At 44.0% G+C, this 21,796-nt stretch overlaps 2 protein-coding genes across 4 annotated transcripts in view; one reads left to right on the top strand and one right to left on the bottom strand.

Moving 5' to 3' along the window:
* SLC45A1 (solute carrier family 45 member 1) overlaps positions 1 to 10,823 on the bottom strand; it is a 33,434-nt gene extending 22,611 nt beyond the window's left edge. The window contains exons 1-2 of one of the 2 annotated variants that reach the window (XM_042831340.1): positions 10,729 to 10,763; positions 4,634 to 4,837 (exon numbers count right to left, since the gene is read on the bottom strand). The gene's annotated coding sequence lies outside the window, so the exon portion shown is untranslated. Of the gene's footprint in view, positions 1 to 4,633; positions 4,838 to 10,728 lie in introns of both variants that reach the window. The other variant, XM_042831341.1, reaches the window with a different exon arrangement.
* Positions 10,824 to 11,209: 386 nt separating this feature from the next.
* On the top strand, positions 11,210 to 19,256 carry ERRFI1 (ERBB receptor feedback inhibitor 1). Of its 2 annotated transcripts, none has more exons than XM_042831710.1 (4): positions 11,210 to 11,290; positions 15,745 to 15,940; positions 16,058 to 16,134; positions 16,677 to 19,256. In XM_042831710.1, the coding sequence occupies exons 2-4, from the start codon at positions 15,819 to 15,821 to the stop codon at positions 17,873 to 17,875; spliced, it is 1,398 nt and encodes a 465-aa protein (XP_042687644.1). In that variant the 5' UTR covers positions 11,210 to 11,290; positions 15,745 to 15,818; the 3' UTR covers positions 17,876 to 19,256. The 2 variants fall into 2 exon arrangements, with proteins under 2 accessions (XP_042687644.1, XP_042687643.1); XM_042831709.1 differs by lacking the exon at positions 11,210 to 11,290 and adding an exon at positions 11,495 to 11,640.
* Positions 19,257 to 21,796: the final 2,540 nt, after the last annotated feature.

Raw genomic sequence — 21,796 nt, 5'->3', positions numbered from 1 at the left:
TAAGCCATTAGGACTGCCTTTAATTATTCAGTTTTGTCAGATGCCTGTAGTGCATTCAGAACCTGAGACCTTCAGGGATAAACGTGCCTCAGCTTTTAGCATTACACCTAAAGACCGATTCTTCCGTTGGCCTTTTCACTCTCCATTCAGCCAACAGCACATTGCTTTACAAATAAAAGAAATTGCTTCCTGTACACAAAATCACATACAATGAGATTTTTACAAGGAGAAAAAACTGCTTGTTTGTTTTTTTCCAAATCTGCAATATAAATCCCTCCCCCCCGCAGCCTTTATTTCTGTTTAAGACTCACAGCCCGCCTGCAGGTACTGCTGCCCTCTCTCTGCCTCTAGGAAAGAATGAAGAGGTAATTAAAACACGGAGCAAACTGTACTGTTAGTTGAACAGTGCAGGTATACCCCGATACCTCACGTACCATTGGCTAACTTGCTGAGCAAACTGACCCGGTGAGTCAGCTATGACAAGAAAATGATGTCACATATAAAAATTCTGAACTAGTAACCTCCAATATTCTTTGAACACTTGGGAATAATTCCTGCATTAGTCAGGGAGCAGTCAGTGTAGGCTGCCACTGCCTCAATGAGTCATGAACAAAAGACTTGGCACCTCTCAGAGCTTAGTGCAACTGCTTGTATTCTTCCACTACAGGCCAACGTTTCCCAAACTGAGCACACAGTGTGAGCACGGCTATGACCCTACTACGTCTCCACTAGGCAATGACTCATCCAAGTACGCTCCAATCAATTTGAGTTCCACGATCTGCGTTTCTCCATGTTTAGACATACATATTCATTAAATCAGAAGCATTTCTACATTAGATCTTTATGCAGAAAGCTTCCACCTCAAGACAAACAGTGTCTTACAGGAAGCGTAAGACCAGGCTTAAGTGTTCTGCATCAAAACAATTCATTTCCAATCCCTCATTAAATCTACTAAATTACAAACACTCATACCAGTTATGCTGCCTTTATTGGCTTTGTCACTCATTCTGTCGAAAACGAAACTTCAAGGACTATAAGCTTGCTATCTTGATAGGTGTTCCTGAAAGCCTCTCCATCAAGCAGGAGATGCAGCACTGTAGATTAACACCAAGCCTGCTCAAAGCACCTGGGTGTTTGTCAAGGGAACAAGTCTCAAATCTGAGGCAGAAACAAAAAGCTTTAATGTGCAGTTAAGAGAAGCATCCACTATTATCTACATGTTTGGAATCTGCCTGTATTTGGACAGCAGATCTGAGCTGATGCTCTACGGTACAGCTCTTAAGATTAAATGAACGAATAATGAGTATTAACGGATATAAGTCTTAGATCTCCAGCAAGCAGTTTGCTATGCTACTGAATAAAGTAGTATTGCTTCATAGCCCTTTGCAGTGGCATCTGGCTGGTGTATAGGTGGTTCCCAACAACCTCTGAGTCACACAGATGAAGCTGTAGTTTCTGTACAGCACTTATGTCTGGTGTTTGGTAGAGGGCAATGGAAGAACAGCAAAGGAGAACAGCAAGTAGCTGAGCAATGAATTCTTCTCTGATCAGTGTACATCGAGTGCACCACCTCCCACAATTAAGAGATAGAGAACCTCGAGTTCTCAGAGGCTCCATCTCCTGAGCCTGATTATCTCCAATTACTACTTTGCTTTTGCGCACATGTATTTCTCTTCCTCACCAGAAGCTCTTATTTTACTTTTATCCTTAGGGATGCTATTACTTGAGCTCACAGTGTTTCCCCTTGATGCAAATCCGCTCAGATCCTCTGCGCTGCTCATCCTTGATGGCCACAAGTGCTTCAGAAGTACACCTTTCCTTTCCAAGGTCTGACAAAGCAGTAGATGATACCTTAGCTTCACCAACTCTTCCTTACAGAATTTCTCCCTTACTTAAGTCTCTCTGGTCACTCAGATACAGAAATGGTTTGTTCACAGAACCAGTGGTAGGAAAGTAGAAATTCCAGTTTCCTCTCTCAGCATTCCATGCAGAGGAATCAGTGGCAATGTGCTTTTCATTCTCCTCTGATTAACAAAGGAAGTTTACACATACTTTTTTGGATCAGACTTTTAAGAAACAACCGGGTTAGTCAAGTGGAGGCTGGAGCTGTGGAAAGTGCTTTATTACTACACAGAATCACAAAACACCCCAAGCTGAATGGACCCATAAGGATCATCGTGTCCAACTCGGGGTCCATGCAGGACCACCCAAAATTCAAAGCATGTTTCAGAAAGCATTGTCCAAAAGCTCCCTGAGGTCTAGCAGCTCGGGGCTGTGCCCACTGCCCTGGGCAGCCTGTTTTGGTGCAGAACCTTTTCTTAACCCCTCACCTGACCCTCCTCCATGTTCAAAATGTCAGACATCAAATAAGCACTGAAAGAGGTAACCTTTCCATCACTGGTGGCAATAAGTAGATACTCTGGACCAGAAGAAAAGGATCCACTTAATTCCGTCTTCTCTAAGTGAGTTGTCAGTACCAGCTTCCCTAAAGCAATAATGTAAGTTAAATATTAATCCTACATGCAAATAGGAACTTTTCTTACAGAGCAAGAGCTGATCTGGTTATCAAGTTTCCCATGTGCAATTCCCTGTTACTTGAGGCCAATGACACCCACCGCACTTCAAGCAATCACCCGTAGAGCCCACCTCTGCCAAGGCCACAGCAGCCTAGAAGAACGAATGCCTTCATTTCCTCACTCAGTTATACACAGATGAAGCACAATTGCATCTTCCCCATTTCTAAAGAAAAGCATCACTAAAGGTGACACAGCCTCAGCTCTTCTCTCATTGGTTTTCCAGTTCAGTTTCTTCTGAGCAGCCAGATCTCACACATGGAAGAGGAAGGCTAACCTCTCCTAAATCCTATCCAACCTGAAATACTGGCTTTGCTGGCCAGAGGCCCAGGGAAGGCTGTAACTGTGACACTGTGCGCAGCACCTACACTTAACCTTTTCCCTTCCAGGTTACCGGAACCAGCATCTTAGCAACAAAGAACGCTTCACATACAGCTTTGCATGTCTCTTGCCAGTTGAGCACTCCTAATGCAATGCTAAGCAGCAGCTGCCATCAGTGCAACGCCTGCCAAACTGTGAGTCAGCCGCTGGGCCGCGTCAGGCGGGCACTCAGCCTCCCCCAGGGACAGAGCCTTCTGTGCCAGGTGCCTCCAGCACTTCTCAGCTAGGGCTTCAGCAACACCCTCACCTTTGGCCAACTGGCTGTCCTGTCCCACCCCTCCTGCCTCAACTCAAGCAGCGGTCAAGTCAGCAGTGCCTTTTTTTTTCCCTCCTTTGTTTTGCCTAAATAAAAATCCTTAGGATTCCCCGTTGCATATAATCCCAGTTCCTTGCACAGGCATACTTTCAGGCAATCCTGCAACTGCATCATAATTTGATATGTTTACAAAGGTTTCTGTAGCCATAGCTAGTTCTGTATACAAAAAGTGCACTATTTTTTCCAACAAATTAATAGGACGTTGACAACAGCTGGGACCGGCAGTTAAAAAATTCCTTGTCTTTAGCAGCAACCACCCCAGAGGTTCTTATTGAGAAATGACTTCTTCTGAAATTTTAAGATGGCTTTATGCACCATTTAAAACAAAAAATCCAGACACTAATACATTTAGTTCATCAGTTTATCGTTCATTTATGGAAGGGAAGTTTTCAAAAGTTAATTGCTAAGTTCATTTTAAGAATTGTTGAAGTAAGCAATGCACAGGGTCATGCAGATAAATTAAATTCAAGCAAGCTGGGCAAAGACACACTTAAAGCTTTCTGTTTTCCTGCTTTTAATATGAATTGGATCATACGACAGATTAGAGTGGTGGGGGCCCTCAGGAGGTCCCTCATCCGACCTCTTTCTCCTGGGCCTCGACCTAAGAATGCCTGTGCATTCCTGCAAAGATCCCATGCCACCTCTTCTGCTTGAATTTCTTCAAGGCCCAAGACTTTCACATTCTGCATCCAAAAGCACACTGGAATCTCATCCTCCCCCTCTTCTGCAGCATTCTACAGAATGTCGCAGAAAGATGTCCTGAACTGGCAAATAGTTTGCTTCGAGATCCTGCCCCGGAGACTACCTGACAGAGTAAGGCACAGCTTCCACTATGAGGCAACACTATCACAACTCCTGTGGCACGTGCCAATTTCCAAAGAACTTCAGGCAAATGAGAGATGCAGTCCTGCTGTGCAAGTCTTCCCTGAAGGAATTCCAAGTGAATTTATAGTAACTGATGGCAAACGCTGACAGACCGCTTCCACACCCCCACCCAAGGGGAGAAAAGAATTCATCCTTATAAGCAAAGATATTACAGACTGGGATATCCCAGCTACCTTAAGCCCAACTCCAGCTTGGATCATACATCAAATGACTTTGAGTCACTCAGCTATCAGGACAAATCATCAAGCCAATCCTTTCACTTTGACACCAAAAAGTAATGACTCTCACGACACGTCTCCCCATACACTTGTTTGTCAAGTAACACTGCTGACACCTTCTTTACAAAACAAACATCAGCTACTATAACCCGGTGTAAAAGCAAGCTGCTCTAGCTTCTCTCAAGTATGCATAGCGGTGGGACACTATAGATAATTTACTAGAAACTGTAAATTCAAGTGATTAAATATATTTAACGTACCTTCTATGGCACTTAATATTCTCAGGCACCTCAATTTCTGAAAAAGCAAGGTGTGTTCTGAAGATTCCATACAGCAGAAAGCCTCCGGAGAATCACAGGCACTTGGGAGTTGTCATGTAGGGTACAAAGGCCAGCTACCAGGCACTGATGAGCTGCAGATCAATCACTCAGACGGATACAGGTGGCAACTTTGGCGAGTCACACCTGCCGGAGGAAAACCTAAAGCTTAAAGCAATTTCTCTAAGCTGGGTTTAGTTTATCTTACTGCCCACAGCAATTTCAAAGCATGTGTTGAAGGGCACTAAGAACAATTCCTCAATAAACAAACTGGTAGGGAAGAACTACACTGAGGCATCTGCCAATATCCTTGTACCTGACTGTCTTGTGGTGGGGCTGTTTACACAAGGAGCATCTTATCCTCACCTGGCAACGTGTTCTGATGTATTACTGTACATTCTGTTTTACATCAAACACAATTTGTTTTACATAATATGTTTTACTCAACTTCTGCCTCTAATACCAACCACTAGCAAATACAAAGAAAGCACTCAGCAGAAACGGAGCAAGCAAACCTTTGCCTCCTGTCCATTGCCTGCTATGGATTTAGCAGTCAGCTCTACTGACATGTCACAAATGATGACTTATGGCCACTACCTGCTTCAGGTCCTCCTCCTCCAACATTCGGTGCTGTGGCACAGGAGGTTCCAGCCTTTCAGAGTAGTGAGCTCACCCTGCCCTGAAGCAGCACTTTTAATGGTTAATTTACTAGGACACGGACTATTTAAAGCCACCCTTCCTTAAGCCTTATCTGTTTGTTTTAAGATACATGAATTTGTACTTTCACTACACGTACTTCTGGATTAGGTTTTCCATTGAAATACAGGCTGTCACTTGGGAGAGAGCCAGCTGGCATCAGGAGACAGCACAGCTCAACTGCTGTCAATTGCTGAACTGGAATACAGTACCATTGTGATGGACAAGGAAAAATGTGTTTACCAGAGGTTATCACTGGTGTTTGGTGACAAGCATATGAGCAGACAGACAATCTCATAGGCAGTGAGCAGCATGGGGGAACGTGCAACAGCGTGCTGGCAGGGTACTGAGCACACAGATCTGTGTGTGTGTTTTTGTGTATGTAAAGCTTATTTTCAAAAGCTATAAGAGGAGGGTTTAAGAGAAATCATTAACCTAACACTAGTAAAATTTGTCCTCTGCAAAATCCCACCATTCCCCATCAATATACAGACAGCATCTTTCCCTGCTAGAGTGAGAGGATAAGGAAAGCAGGAGGCAAAAGTCTGCAATAGTAGAAATCATACCACAGACCCTTCACAAAAGCCTGATTTTTACTTTCAGGAAGCTTATTTTTAATCTTCCAGAAAACTGACAAATCACACCAGCATTGGAGAGAGCCTGTGTGTCAAATCTGAGTCACATGCCTTTGCTTCATCAGAAAAGTATTTTGATGGCAGATTTTGTTCAGCTTATTTACAGGTTGGCAGGTCATTTTTTAACTTGTCAAAACATGTGCCAGGCATGCGTGCAGCAGCCAGATAAGCTATCGTGTAGGTAGTTTCTGAAAACAGCATACAGAAACACACATTTAATACAGATGATTATCATTTATACTTTGATTCTGGCTTCATTCTACTATCTTTACATCACTGTAATTACACTCCACATTTCCTTCATGATTCATCATTGCATAACAAACTAGATAGGTGCTTCATGGGTGTGTTGCAGGTTTGCACAATTAACTCAGTCTATTGGACTGGAAATGACGATTTGTATTAACTGAAAAGATCATGTGGCTGTGTAGTTTGTGGGTGTTGGTTGATTAGAATGGAAAGTGCCAATTAGAGAAGGAGAAAACGACAAACTCATTATGTTTAAGGAGAAGTACTTATGTCTTCCTGGAAATTTTAAGGTTTACCTGGAGTGGGATTCACAGTCGCTAAGCTTCAAAGAAAATGATTCTTCCTGTGTCTGTGAGCACACTGGGATAGCAAACAAGGAGATGGAGGGATAACAAACACATACGATCCAGGAACAGGTTGAGAGAACAGACCAAGAGCCTCCTAGAGTCGCTTTCTCACTCCTGAATGCAGATGGCTATTCTTACAACAATGCCAGCACCAATAAACTCTGATCTTTTTTTGGGGGGGGGCCAGACTTCATAGGAGGTTCAGAACACTGAAAATATAGGTTATGTATCATGCATAAGTGATAACATCTCCTAAAAACATAATAAAACAGTAGGAATTCTGGCAACGAGACACTTAGTTTATTTTAATGGAATTAAGCACATTCTGCCAGTCAGCGTATCGCCAGCCTTGCTTTTTCTGCTAACTTGTATTGATGACAGCTGCAACTTCCAGCAATTACTACAAGGTTCAAAAGTACGAACTGTGCACCAGAGTTTACTCTGCAATATTTCTCAACAGCCCAAAATACGGTCTGTGTGGGCGTTGGATGCAAGAGGAAGCTCAGCTTCTGTCCAAATGAATCCAACCAATGAAGTTTGAAAAGAAAAGAGCAAACAAACAGAAACCCACACAACCTTCACCACCACAAGCTGGGAGATGGAAGAGCTGTCAAAGTGTTGTACAAAAAGGTTTTTCTGAGATTTACTGTGATTATAGCAGCTTTTCTGCCCTTCTCACCTCCTTGCAGCCAGCGCTGCTGTGCGCAGTTAGAGCTGAGACCTGTCCCATACAGACACATGTGTGCACATTCCTATGACAAGTATCTATGAGTGACACCCATGCTTTAGATGTTCATTTTTAAATGTTTCAAGGTACCCTGATCTTCAAGTGCTCAGCTCTTCAGAAAATCACACAAACTCATACCTCATCCAAGTAAACTTTAGGCCCTGAAATTGTAACTGTCATTCATAAAGAGACATTAAAATCATGTCCAGTTTCTGACGTAACAACAAAACACAGCCAAATGCAGCAGCAGCACAGTCTTATGGGGATGTCCGTAACAAAGCACCAGTAGTGCAAATACAAACACCAGCCTCAGAGTAAAAGCAGACTATTGTGTCCCCTTCCTCGTGAGCTGCTGAGGCAGAAGATGAAACACAAATAAAAGGAGCTTTATAGCGTCTAGAAGCCAAATTACTGAACGATACATTTCTACAACACACTCAGTACTGCTTCTAACCATCGCTTCTTGCTCTGCAGCTTTTCATCTGAAATCACTGCTGCAGTGCGCAGAGCACCCACAGCTGGCACCTCCCACTGCTGCCAGCCTGAAACACCACACGTCCCTTACATCCTTGGATACCCAAAAGACATGTAGGTGAGCTCACCATTTTTAAAAAAAAAAAAAAAGCATGTTGGAAAAGAAACAGAGTAGTAAACTAAGGTAACAGACTAGGGAAAATTCTTGGGAAGGATGAAAACAAACTTCAGCTGTGCTACAGACCCCCTAACATTGCAAGTGAGTACATTCCAGGAACTCCCCAAAGTAAAACACAGCACTCCCATAGAAACACTGCACCTAAGGGCCATACAAACACGCTGAGCCCATCAGCTGGCACAGAGCCCTGTGGCTCCGGGAAGAGAAATATTGACCGGGATTTGAGTCAACCCCTCCGTTTGAAATGGTCCTCCCATGAACTGCAGTTGGAAGTTTCTCAACACTGCCCTGAAAGAATCCAGTTAATACCAAAGCAGCACAAGCTGTGGGTATTCCAGCACAGCAGAGCGAGGCTTTCTGGAGACCCGTTTGTGCGCCTGAAAGCAACAAGGAACTCGATTTGGAAGAGCTGTATAACAACACGCCTGCGTCAGCAGTATTTATGTAACATTTCTTTGAGGCATTCCAATGTTACTGGATGGAGAGTGAAAAACAGATGGGACTGTGGCCATTTCTGGGAAACACAAGTGTGAACAACCACCTATTTTTAATTTATCAAGTTCCATTCCAGTCTAAGCTGCTACAGAATCTGCGTCAATCTTTGTGTCCTTTTTTGATCTCTTCCCTCACTTAGCTTATGCTTATGTACCGAAAAAGCCTGAGCACATGATTACCCCATCCAGGCAACATGCCTTTGAAATGGCTTTTTAATCTACACTCTCCACTCCCTGACAGACTGACTTTTGCAGTATGTCTGTATTTGCTGTCTAGACACTTGCATATGCTAACCTCTAATTTAGCCCTCCCTTACTGACCCATGAGTTTCCTCCCTTCTGTGGGTCTTCTGGCTAAACTGGAAATGCAGCTCACTCATTCTACCCTATACCTGCCTGCTGTAATTGCACTCGTACAAATCTGACCAGTGAAGAAAGCATACGTTCATCATTTACAACAATGAATCCTGACACTGAAACAAGTTTCGCAGTGCTCTCCTAATCCTGTGCCCTTCTTTACTGGCTCCAAACTTAAAGAATGAGTGGTCCTTTCCAACAGGATTCAGAGTATCTGTGTAGACAGGAACCTGAGCTGAACCTTGTGCTGCGTGCCCAGTTACACAGGCAGAAAATGATGGGAGTATCTGGTCTAAACAAGGAAAGGAAAATACATACATGCCCTAAGAATAGCCCAATCTGATGTCAGTCTAAGGCAATATTGCCCCTAGCATGGAGAAAAAAAAAAAGAAAACGTCCTCTCCCAGCAATCTGACACAAGGCACTTCCTCTGCAACCTTAATGAGTGTTTTCCTTCAGTCTCTGTGTGCCCAGTTTTTCAGCCCATGTTAATGCTTCCGGTGTTTGCAGTGCTCAGAGATGTAATGAGGGTGTGCAGATGAGAGCTCACCAAAGCCATTCTGTACTTCCACTTTAAATACTATCTTTGCACCACAAACCACTTCCATGTGCCTGAAGCATAAAAGATTTGCTATCTATGTCAGCTTGTACAGATGACTTAAGAGGCAATTTAGCATTATCCAATTGCTTTAAAGTCGAGTTCATCCAGGGCCCATTATTCAGGCTGTGTACAAGGCCGGATTTCAGCATCAGGACTATACAGTCCCATATTGGTGCCACTGCAATCTGAGAGCCTGCACTACTAATCTAGATCCACCTTACTCAAACTCACTGTCCCTGGCCCTTCCTTGCACACCCACACATCTTTCTCTACCCCAAACTGTGTACCACACAACGCTGCATAACATCCCTTTGCACAGTGAGAAGTAATATCAAACTTATCTGCTTCCAATTTGGATGAGATAATTTATTGACTCGTGTAGCAGCATGAATTTACTACTGCTGTGCGACAGACTTTGATTTGCTATCAGTTCAGTGAAACTGCAACAGTGCATTACTTGCACTTCACCCAAATGCTAAACCACCTGATAAAATAACACTCATAGGAGCACAGAAGCTATGAGGTATCGTCATTTCCAGGCAAAGCTTGAACGTCCTCTCCACAAGCCAAAATTTCCCAGTACAAACAAGTTAAAAACCTGAGCACCTGTAACTCCTCAGTTTGCACCAGAAGAGGCCACTGCAGCAGTTCACCCTACTGAAGCCACTTCAATGCTTTGCAGCCCATCTTACAAAAGGCTCGCGTCCTGCATTCAGTCACAACAGCAGTGAGGGTTATTTGCACCACCAATAAATAATGCATCAGCACACTAGAACCAGAACCAAAACCAGGCCACCTTACTGCTCAGCACATTTATGCTAACAGGACAACTTAAACGTAACAGAACTTTAAGTTACACGTGCAGGAGACACAAACCTCAGCTGTGACCTGACGTCACACAATCTGCAACAACAGGGTACACATTTCCTTGGCAGTCGGGGATTTCAGAGCCCTTTGCCCACCAAAGCAATGAGGGCACAAAGCAGATTTAACGAAAAGTTTTCAAACTAGTAAACAGCGGTACATGAGAATTAACACAAAGCCCCGGAAAGAGGAGGCTCGCAGGAGCAATTCCTACAACAGTGCCAGTCTTTTGATTTCCTTTAGGGCGGAGCGTCTTTTTGTTATTACTGTCTTTTAGCGCTAATGAAGCATTCGAGCCTCAAACGCCTCAAGGCGAGCACTCGCCATCCCTCACACACAGCCATCATTTTCACACAGAACGCCTCAGACACCGACGGGGAGCCGAGCGCAGACACGAAAGCCGCAGCGCTTCTCACCGGCCGGCGCGGAGGCGGGAGCTCGGCAGCCGCTCGTTCCGGGGCGGGACAAAGCGCTTCCCGCGCTGCCACCTCCTACGGGGGGCGTGGAGCTTCCCCTCCCCGACTGCAGCAGACCGGAAACGGATACCGGAAGTACCGGCGGAAGTCCAAGGTGGCCCAGCCCACTTCCGCCTCCCCCCAGCTGAAGCCCGCCTACTGAGCACCACTTCCGCTCCGCCGGTGCCGGCGGGCCCCTTGGCGTAAAGGTGGGGGCTGGCGCACTAGGGCCAGTTCTCGCGCTGCTGGCACTTCCCGGCCGTACCCCACAGCGCCGCTCGGGAGCCGCGACCGCTTCAGGCACGCATGCGGCCGTCGCCGCTTTAAAGGCTTTTTCTGCCGCACGCACAGCGCGAGGAGAGAGGGGGTGCGGCGCGCGGGGCGGCGCTCCGTACGGCCCCTCCTCCCGCTATAAGGGCGGCGGGCGGCGCGCAGCGCGACACTGCCGGGTGCTGCTGCGGTTCAGCGCATGCGCGTCGCGTTGGCGGCCGCGCAAGGACATGCGGAGCTGCGCGGCATTAGGGTAAGCAGCAGCACCGCCGGGACTCGGCCTGGAGCCGCTCCGCCGATAGGGAGAGCGGAATAGGAGCTGGGGCGGGCGGGCGCTCCTCGGGAGACGGCGAGGATCGGTTGGGCTGTAGCGGCAGAGCACCGGTTCGGAGCCGCCGTCCCGGCGGTGCGGCCCACCCTGGGGGTGCGGGGCGAGGTGGCGGCGCAGGAGGGGCGGGCGGTCGGAGCGGCGCGTTCTGCTTCCTCCGTTCCGGCAGCGCTCGTCTGGGATGTTCGGGAGCTGTCGCTGCGCCCTTTTACAGCCATCCTCTTCGTATGCTCCGGCTCGGACTGCTCCGCTCTCCCACGTCGCTTTGTGCCCAGGTTTGTTTTCTCCCCGCGGATATTGAGCCGCACGGGAGGTTCATTCAGTCACTGCACGAAGACCTGCTTTTCTAGGGGGCTTCTTGACAAAGCCCCGTCGCTCAGCTGTGCACGGAGAGGAGAGCAGCTCCCCTTCTCAGCACGTTAAAACGTATCGCAGTGCGGCTGATGCTGCGCTGATGGTAGGGAATTGTTTCCTGAACGTAAGCCGGCCGTTTTCACGTTAACATTTTCAGGAGGGCGAAGAACTGTACCTTAAACACGCATCTCAAACTTGACAAGCAGAGGCAAGGCTATTGTCTTGCTGTTTAATTATTAGCTTTCTGCTGGTGCCTTGCAAGATCCTCCCAGTTTGCTGTATAGGACCGTGAAATGGCAGCCAGGGCTTTACTTGAACCCAACTCCCTGATGAGCTGCTTCAGTGTAACCCTGCAGAGATAACTGTTAGAATCCTGATCCATTCTGGGCGATTTCTGTCCATCACCTTCTGTGTCAGAGTTGTGGAATACGTTGTGTTTGCGGCTTGGCGTGATGTGAGCGGTGGTTTTCTGTCCGAACTAAGTGGGCATCATCTGTGATGTTGTACAGCAGAATGGTCCATTTCTGGTTGGCGATAAATTTAAAGCAACCTTCTCTTGAGACTGTTGTTGCTCAGTGGCAGTTATCTGGTTGCAGAAAAGACAAAAGCACTTAAGAGATGATGTGACCATGATAGAACAAAGATTACTGAGGGGATTTTGGGGGTTTGGGCTTTTGTTTTGGGTTGGTTTTTGTTTTGGGTCTGTTTAAGTATTGCAGTAAATGTAATAAGGTAATTTAGGTTAAGTCCTAGTAGAAGTCCAAAACACTTGAATATCAGGAGTGGTTCTATCTCAGGTGTTTGTGCTAAATAGAAAGTCAGAGGATGGGGGAAAGGAAATTACATCACATTCTCAAATAAGGAACAGCTAGCTAGAGTGGATGACTTGCAGTGCAAAAATGTGCCCCTCCTCCTGTGAATTGCTTTTGAGATTCATTACAGATACGTGGTGGCAAGGTGAGCAAAAATAAGTTGTCAATTTAAGGTAGCCACATATTTTTTCCCCTCCCAGAAGTGTTATGGAGATCTCACTCCCAGGCTTTCTTGTGTCTTACAAGCCATGTGTGAGCTATTTGCCAATGTTGCATTTATAAAGTTTGTCCAAGATTGGTGTAGGAATTTGGGAAAATCTTCACAAATATCCACCATTCACAGCCATATCCACCATGTGAAATGTTTGTAGATGTTGTACAAACCAGAATCCAATTTCCCTTATTATGAAACTAGTTTGCCTCAAATAGGTTGTAGCAATGGGACTGGGGTGTGAACGGGGAACGGAGTAACAAGATTTTGTTAGCAGTGATTGTCCTGAGCTAAGGTATGTGAAAATGCTTCTTCCTTCCTAAGCGGAAGAATGCTCATAGTGTGGCTGCAGTAATTAGTGATCCATACAGCGTGAAAACTATATATTGGGTGGTGATGGTTGTTTCCCAGTGCAAACTCTGGAATTGCCACGGCTTGTATCTGCACTGTAGCATTAGTAGCCATAGTTTTATTTTGGACTAACCATGCTCCTTTTGAATAGCACTGAAACTGTACCAGTTTCAGAAGCGCTCAGAGCTGCGATCGAAGTGCCAGAATCCATGTGGAAGTAGGGCAGATGAGCAGAGCAACCGGAAACCCATTCTGAGTAACACACGTTGTGCAAATGAGGAGCAAACAGGCACGAGGGTACAGAATGCTGCGTAACTGCGTGGCGTCCGCTTTCTTTAGCTAATGCCTGATATTATTTATGGTAAATGTAGATCCTTCAATCTTTGAAGGCGTGGTATCAGGCCAGCAGTTAGAATGGAAACTCCTCCATTAGATATCCTTCTGGCCTTTCAGATAGTTTGCTCAAATAAATCTACGTGTGTTTTAAAATTGTACTTCAACTCTCTGAGCTCAGGACTGAGGAAAGCAGTGTGCAGTTACGTGGTCCCTTACCTCTCTTGATACTCCTGGCTGGAGACATGGAGGGCAGTTTCACAACTCCATCTATTCTCAGCTCCTCATTGAAGTGTTGTGAGGAGTCACCTGTGCAATCACAGAGAGGAGTTGTTAGGCACAGCCGGTAAAATGTCTGTTTTATTTTAAAAAATAACAGCATCTATTGAAAAAAAGAAAAAAAGAAAACCACCTTTTCCTAGAGTATGTAAATATTTAAATTCATCTCTGAAATTGCACTTGACATTCCAGAGGGATTTCAGAGAAGCAATTGTGCAACTATCGGTCTTGAGAGCTGAGATTTAGACAGCGTTCACAAAGCTGACACAGTAATTATTAGCAGTAGTTTTGGCGTGGGATCTGATGGAGGTTGGGCCTCTTAACAGGCCCTGCAAGGGCTGTGTGTTATCATAGCAAACACATTACATGTGCTCTCAAATGACAGCAGTGCCGCCCCCCCTTCCTGTGTCTTTTTTTTTAATATCCTAATCAATGTCTCATGCTCTTGTCAGATCTTGTGTGCTCACTGAGGTAGAACACTATCATTTGCTGACTATTCAGTGTTCTTTATCAGTGATTTCCATGTGTGACTTATATTGGACTTAAAAACAGTACTGGAATAGAAGGGCAAAATCCTTCATAGTCATTCACCTACATTATTATCAGTCTGGGATCTGCAAGATGTGAAAAAATCTGAGTAGTGTAAGCTGCTGGGATTGTTGTTTTGTTTGCAAGTCGTGTTAATGATAGACAAATGTAATTTTAGAATTGGTACAGTTTGTACTGTGCTTCAAGAGTCTACAACATGGACAGATTTCTCCAGTTTCCCCTTTCCCTGAAAATGGTTTTGCTTGCACTTGCAGAACAATAAGGAAGAAGCTGCTGTTACAGAACTACTGGGGATTCTTGAACTAATTTTGCTAAGCGTAGCTACATCGTTACTTTCTGAAATAGTGTGTTTATTTTTACTTAGAAAATGTGCAAATCCATTACTGGGAAGGGTCTGACTTCACTGCGTTGCACAAAGGTTACCTGGCTTAAGTTAGGTTTTAAGGAGGTTGCTTGGAAGGGAAAAACAGGCTCTTCACTAAAATCAGTGCAACCAAGACCTTACCACGATGCTGGCTGAGGCCTTGTTCACTTCCATTAAAGCCAATCTCCTGTCATGGATTCTGAAGTCGCTGGTTAAAACTCTTCGCTGTCAGCTAGGACATAAAAACCGCTGCTGTTGACAGAAGCGCGATCACTGGCAGTCATGATTAAGAAAGCCTTCATGCTCTTAAGGAGAATGTCATTAAGTATTCCAAATCATAAGCATATATGCAGTGAGAAACTATACTGTGGATATTATTTGCTTGGAAGATCAATACTGGGCTCAATTCAATGTTTGGAAAAGGATGACAAACTTCTTGGTCAAACAGTTGTTTCTGAAAGGCCAATGTTGGCATTGGATTACAAATTAATCCTGCTTAAAGGTTGGCCAGCCGTCACAGGTAGGTGTAATGAATCTTTCCCCTTAAAGGAAAAAGATGACACATCTGCATAGAAGAGCTGGTTTATTTTTGAACAGATGTACCGTCATTATAAGCTTCTACCTATTTCTGCACTGTTTTCTTGCACTGCCATACTATGAAGGGGTTTTCATGGTGTGTGTAGGGCATTGATGTAGTTGGCCCTCACTTGTTTGAAATAAACTGCCCCTTGTCTGAAATAAACTGCCCTGTTGTATTTCAATTTAAATAGAGATGATTTCAAGACACTGAGTTTCTGGTTGTAAATAAATAGCTCGAGAATTGTGTCTGTTTTAAAGCACAGTGATGCTTAAGTTTGTTTATAATCATCACTGCTTTCTATAAAAGAAGTTTTGGAATTCTGACTGAAATAGTAAATTGAGTTTGCTGATGAGTGGTTTGCATATATCAATAGGTTGGTAGCTGAAAATCTTGACAAAGTAACGCATTTTGTAAAGTCTTCCTACTGGCAGGTGCAGAGACAGCCTTTTTACGGAGAGATTTAGTTCCTTGAGGCCCTAAAAGTTCAGATCAGAGTTAACTCATACTTGCATTTCTGATATTTATATCCCTTTCTTTATTTGGCAGGGAATGCAAACTGCAAGAAGCCTGTCACCCCCTGTGAGTTTCTAGAATTGGGAGACATCACAGAGCTGTACACAATGTCAACTGCAGGAGTTGCTGCTCAGGAAATGAGAGTCCCACTGAAAACTGGATTTCTTCATGCTAGTCAAGGCATGGGGGGTCTGAAAACCTGCTGGGGTAGCCACAATGGATTTGAGAAGTGAGTGTAATACTTGATCTATTGAACTGTCATGTATACGAAAGAAGTATTAAGAATATTTCTACTGATACCAGCCTATGGCTTATTTACATTGAAGACTTGTTATTCCTTTTTCAGTACTTTCTTTAACGTGGATCCCATAGCAGTGGCATATAACTTGAATCCACCAGCAGAGCATCGTTTACCACCCATTGGTAAGTATAAGGACTGACACACATCTTTAGGTGGTGTCATGGATGTGCCTTGGGTAAGATGCTGAATGCTTTCTTAATTTGGATGTGAGGCTGCCCTCTGGTGACAGAATGCAGACATTTCAAGAAAATACCACTATTAAAAGACATTCCTAAGAGTGTGATTAAGAACACCACACTTTCCTTTATTTTTACAAGCCTCTGAGATTCCATTACAATCCTGATTTAATAGTTAAAAAAAAATAGTAAAATCCCATTTGTTCTGTCTTTTGGGATCTTTTCAGCTGCAGCTCAATTTTAATGTTTGTGCATGAGGTTTCTTAATTACCTCATTTAACTGGAGAGTGGCCTCAGACATGGTAATCAGCTGATCTCCTAAGCACGTAACTATCAGACCAAAAGAGACCTGTACTGTAACTAATGCTTGTTTCTGGCACTGTTAACCAGGAATTACTTACTTGTTGCATGAGAAGGATTTAAACAGTTAAATATGCAGTGGCAAAATGTCACTCAGAAAAGTTTCTAAGACTTTCTCACCTTTCTAGGGCACTCCTCCAACTGCGTTTCCACAAATGACCACGGCACTGCTGAAAGCTGCATCCAAGTCCCATCTCAGAAATCTAGTCCAGCTCCTGTAAGTCCCAAAAATGAACAGCCAATTTCAAGATATGAAGACCAGCTCATTCCTGGCTTTAGTAAACTGTCATTAACCACGGGCTGTGTTTCTGAAGAAACACCTCCTCATATGCCAAGTAAGAATGGGCCAATTCAGTTTCTGTCTGCATCCTCCCATGATCGTAGCTCCAGGCCACTGCCCCCTCTGCCTGTCCCTGAGGATATTACTCCAGACGAGGTTGACAGAGAAGTGGAATTCCTGACTAGCTCAGATACAGACTTCTTGTTAGAAGATTATGGACTTCCTCCTTTTAAATCCAGTGGTTCGAGTCGGCGGAGCTTTAGAGGTTGTGGACAAATCAACTATGCATATTTTGATGCTCCAACAGGACCAAAACCAGAAGATGCCAACCCTGCACAGAGCCTAAATGAATGCATATCCAGTATCTGCCCTCCTCCGCAGCAGCTGCATCGACGTTTGCGAAGGTCCCATTCAGGACCAGCTGGCTCTCTTAACAAACCGGTAGCGAGACTATCTGGACACTTAAACAGGTCTTCTCCAAACTCTGATGAAGATAAACCAGAGATCCCCCCAAGGGTTCCCATCCCTCCAAGGGCTCTCAAACCAGATTACAGAAGGTGGTCAGCAGAAGTTGCTTCCAGCGCATACAGTGATGAAGACAGGCCTCCCAAAGTTCCCCCTAGAGAACCTTTGTCTCGTAGCAATTCCCGTACTCCAAGTCCTAAAAGCCTGCCATCGTACCTCAATGGGGTTATGCCCCCCACCCAAAGTTTTGCACCTGATCCTAAATATGTCAGCAACAAAGCTCTACAAAGACAAAATAGTGAAGGGTCTTCCAACAGGGTCCCTTGCATTCTTCCAATTATTGAAAATGGAAAGAAGGCCAGTTCGACACACTACTATCTGCTGCCTGAAAGGCCTCCCTATCTGGACAAGTATGAGAAATTCTTCAGAGAGGCAGAAGAAACTAGTTCTAATACAGAGGCTCAGTCCTGGTCTGGTGACTGCATGGCCACTTCAGTCCCAACAAGACTGGACTCAAAACCTAGAATGGACATAGCTGGTCATCTGAAACGAAAGCATCTGTCTTACGTGGTTTCTCCGTAGTCTCTGGGAGCACAGCTCACCTGGGTTGTTGAGGATGGATGGAGCCAAATTTTACCATGTTAAAAACATCTTAAGGTTCTCAAATAAAGTAGGACTGGTTTGTCCTTTGAGAACTAGGTAGTGGATGGTAAAGTACTCTTAGGCTGCATCTCTCTGGTATGTTTCTTAGACTGTGTTTTGTCTTGGTACATATACCTGAAAACTGACAAAGATTGCACAGAAACATACAGAGATGGTAGTTGCAGTTGGCCAGTTATATGCTACCTTAGATAAGTGTATCATGTTATCAAAATAAGCCTAAAAAAAAAAATCTAACTTTGCTTATGAGTTCCTTACAAACCTGACAACAGAGCAGATAATGCAGTACAGTTTTTGTATCAGGCATTTCTAAAGTTTCTTTTGCACAGTAACTCTGCCAAGAAGAGATTCTATTCTCTTTCACTATGATATGCCAACCTGGTAAGAGGGTGACTGCAACATCACATAGATAACTGATAACTTTCAGGCCTGTTGAGCATACTGAAAATATCTTTAGAATATTGAATCCATCTTACAACTTGATTGGTAACCAGTAGACTTACTTTCAAAGTGAAGCAGCATGGAACTGAGATAGGCTTTGTGGATTCTTTTAGTTCCTGGACACTTGGCTCAATTTTGCAGTTCTTCCTATGAGAGACAGATATGGACCAGATACTGCTAAGCTTCTGCTGCTGCTGCTGTTTTTCTGCTGGATCCTAGAAAGGTATAAAAGTGTCGTAAAAGTGGCAGAGGATATGAGCAAGTATATGATTGCTATAAGTAGGCCACAACAACTACGTGCTCATCTTGCATCTGAAATCGGGTGTATTAAACATAACACAAGCTGGTCTTGTGTTCTGGTTTCTACTCAGTATTTTAGGAGAGGAGGAGAATATGGGGAAAAAAATATGATTCCACTTACGATCAGTGTCACTCCTGTCTGTCTCTGCTTCTGACACTGTTTCTTGCTGTTTAATTTTTCCTTGTTCTGCTTCTGTGTTCTGGTAAAGTTCACTGAGTTGCCACGTTTGTGCATTCGCAGTTTGTCATGATTACATTTATCCTCTTGCAGATAAGCACAGAAGAAAGGGTGCTCTTTAACGGAGGTACAAAAGATGAATGTGTTCCTCCTAACAGAAACAGACGAGCTGTTTACAATTTGAACTGCTGAATGAGGTGTTTGAGCTATTTTAAAGCTTACTTTTTGTTTTAGTACAAACTAAATGAAGGTGAAATACATGCTATAGAAATGCACTGATATTTCTGCATCATGTACAGTATTGAATAAAGAAGAATTCACTTTGTATTTTGAATATTGTCATGTCTTGAGTTTAATAAAGTTATAATATACTTATTTATGATACATTTTGTTTTTTGCTTCATTGAATACTCTTTGCAATTTTGCATTTCAGCTTCGCAGTTACTGGGAAAATCAAGAAGGAAAATGCTTAACATGCAACAAATGCTGAGTTCAGCTTCCACTTAGCACTACTGTCAAAGCATTCAGTAACTCACATTGCACAAATTAATTCTGACTCCTCCTCACTAATAGCTTAGTGTGTATGATCTTTGCCTGGCAGTAAAGCATTATATAGCCTATCAAAGTTAAAAACCTTTACTATTTCCAAAGTCATCCATACCACACGAGGTACTGTCTTACAGAAAAAAAGGGAAGTAGAGTTCCTGACTTAAATTTCTCACCTGTTAAAAAAGAACTAAGTTGTACATTTAAGGGTGACTAAATAGGAGTTAATCATTTTAAGGATGAAAAGAACTTCATTAATCATAATTTTTTCATTTATTGCTTAAAAGGAAAAAGCAGTTGCTAATATTCATCACAAAATACACGTTTAACCATAGTAACCTTATGCACAGCTCAGATACTGACGCATCACACGTTCCTGGTCTCTCAGATGTGCATGGGGGTAAATACTTGCCTTGAACGGGCAGTCCAGAGTCTGAACTTTCTGTGAATGAGGCTATTTCAGAAAACAAGCAGGTTATTGCCATCCTTGGAATTATAATTGGTGAAAAGTAGGCTAGGAAACGGTTGTTCACCAGAGGGTGGTGGGCATGAAATGGGCTCCCCAGGCAGTGGTCATAGCACCACATTCAAATATGGGGTTTGAATTTTGGGTGGTTGTGTGCAGAGCCAAGAGCTGGACATGATGAGCTGTGAGCTTATTCCTCCTTACCTTGAGACACTTGAAAGGCCTCGATCACAGTTTTGCCCTGCATAGCATTTACTCTCAAGTTAGCAGCTAAGCCACCCCTGCACAGGAAAAAGCATCCTCATCCAGATACCACACAGTAAAAAGGAGGAAAAAAAAAAAAAGACTTGTGCACTCCTTTCCTGCAAGTGTTGGTATTGCCTACTAAGCTGTATTAAAAAAATTCCTCTGTAGTGGTGCCATCTTTCCAGATGAGTATCAGCAGAGTGTCTTAAGTCTTATTTAAGTAGTTAAATTTTGAAGTTACGTTTACTAGAACTGGGGTAAACCAGACTGAACTTGAGCTGAAAACAGTGAGTAGAACTGCTCTGCAGTAAACAAGTCCTTCAGATCATAGAGCTCCAGTGTCCCTTCAGTGTCAGAAGATAGATTTACAGACAACAGTCTCACACCATTTAAGTACCTTGGCTGTATTATCCTTAAAAGTCCGAAGTAATGAGGTTTGTTCCACTGTTCAGTGGTTTCCTCTGAGTGTCACCTTGCTTGTGTATTCCCAGACAATGCAGATTCCTGTGCTTTGGGGAACAACATTTGCACCATCCAAAAAGTATATTCTGTTTTCCGAGTGAGTCATTGGGCCCCAGAGCTGTGGGGGCAACTTTGCAAGTTCTGGCCAGAAGGCATTTCTCTGCTCATCCCCTGACACAAGATAAGGCCTGTCAGGACACAACGCGGTTTTGCAACGTTCTGATCGCATTTGAATATTTAGAGCTTGGGCTCACCTGGGCAGGACCTGTCAGATGCCTCTTATGAGGAAGCTCCTTGCCGGAGAGATTTGACTGAAACGATCACATTTCAAAGCAGCGATGATTTGATACATGAGTCCGAAGAGCCAAGGTGTTTGTGTGAAAACAAGAAAGAAGGATGTGCATTTACAAAAACACAAAGCTTCCTCAACTTCCTGAGCTGAAAGTGGGCTGCACGCCACCTGGAGGTCTCTTTCTTGCCTCAGCAGCACTGCTGTGACCACAGAGGCACATCATCAAGGCCCCATGGTAAATCCATGATCATCAAACAGACTTTAATGAGAAGAGACTGGCAGCAAGGTCAGCGAGAAGGGACATACGGGGACACACCTCTCTCCTCAGGCTCAGAGCTGTCAATAGGAGAAAAAGGTCCCTCAGTAATCAGTGGAAGCAAGTATCCACCCTATCTATACTGCAAAAGGGTTAACTGGGCTAGAAAATCAGCCAGGAGTTACATTCAGCTGGTAACTAAAGGGCAAGTTGTTTCCCTCAGTACACCTTTTCCTGAATGGAAGAGGTTGTGCTAGTACCCAGTGACTTCAAAGAATGCCATTAACTGAGTTTTCCACCAGGGTAACTCACTCTTAAGCAGCTAATGTCAGGGAGGTTAGCACGGCTTTTATGGGAGACCATTTAAAAAGGTGTCCAGACTGAGTCCTATCTGAAATTCAGGATTAAGATGATGACTGGACATGGTGCAATTCCCACCCAACAAAATCATGACTACAAACCGAGAGCCCTACAAACATTTCTAAAAGACACACTCTCAAGTTTCTTTCCTGAAAGTGATCAGTAACAAAATGCAGCAGTCTGTCCACACAGTCAGGCACAGTCTGTCCATTGCAGTCAGGCATTCCACTGATTTTCTGTACGTTGGGCATTCTTGAAAAAAAAAAAAAAAAAAAAAAAAAAAAAAAAAAAAAAAA

Source organism: Centrocercus urophasianus, unplaced genomic scaffold (assembly GCF_019232065.1).
Source record: "Centrocercus urophasianus isolate 14NV4802_14NV808 unplaced genomic scaffold, USGS_Curo_1.0 seq_36, whole genome shotgun sequence".
NCBI lineage: Eukaryota > Metazoa > Chordata > Aves > Galliformes > Phasianidae > Centrocercus > Centrocercus urophasianus.
The sequence above is the reverse complement of the archived record's forward strand: the minus strand, read 5'-3'. Positions and strand labels throughout refer to the sequence as shown.

Excerpts from the sequence above, each read along its gene's own strand:
- ERRFI1 (XM_042831709.1), top strand. The coding sequence starts at position 11,547 with ATGTTCGGGAGCTGTCGCTGCGCCCTTTTACAGCCATCCTCTTCGTAT. Across the intron at positions 11,641-15,744 it reads CCACGTCGCTTTGTGCCCAG|GGAATGCAAACTGCAAGAAG; the intron begins GTTTGTTTTCTC and ends TTTATTTGGCAG. Across the intron at positions 15,941-16,057 it reads AGCCACAATGGATTTGAGAA|TACTTTCTTTAACGTGGATC; the intron begins GTGAGTGTAATA and ends TTCCTTTTTCAG.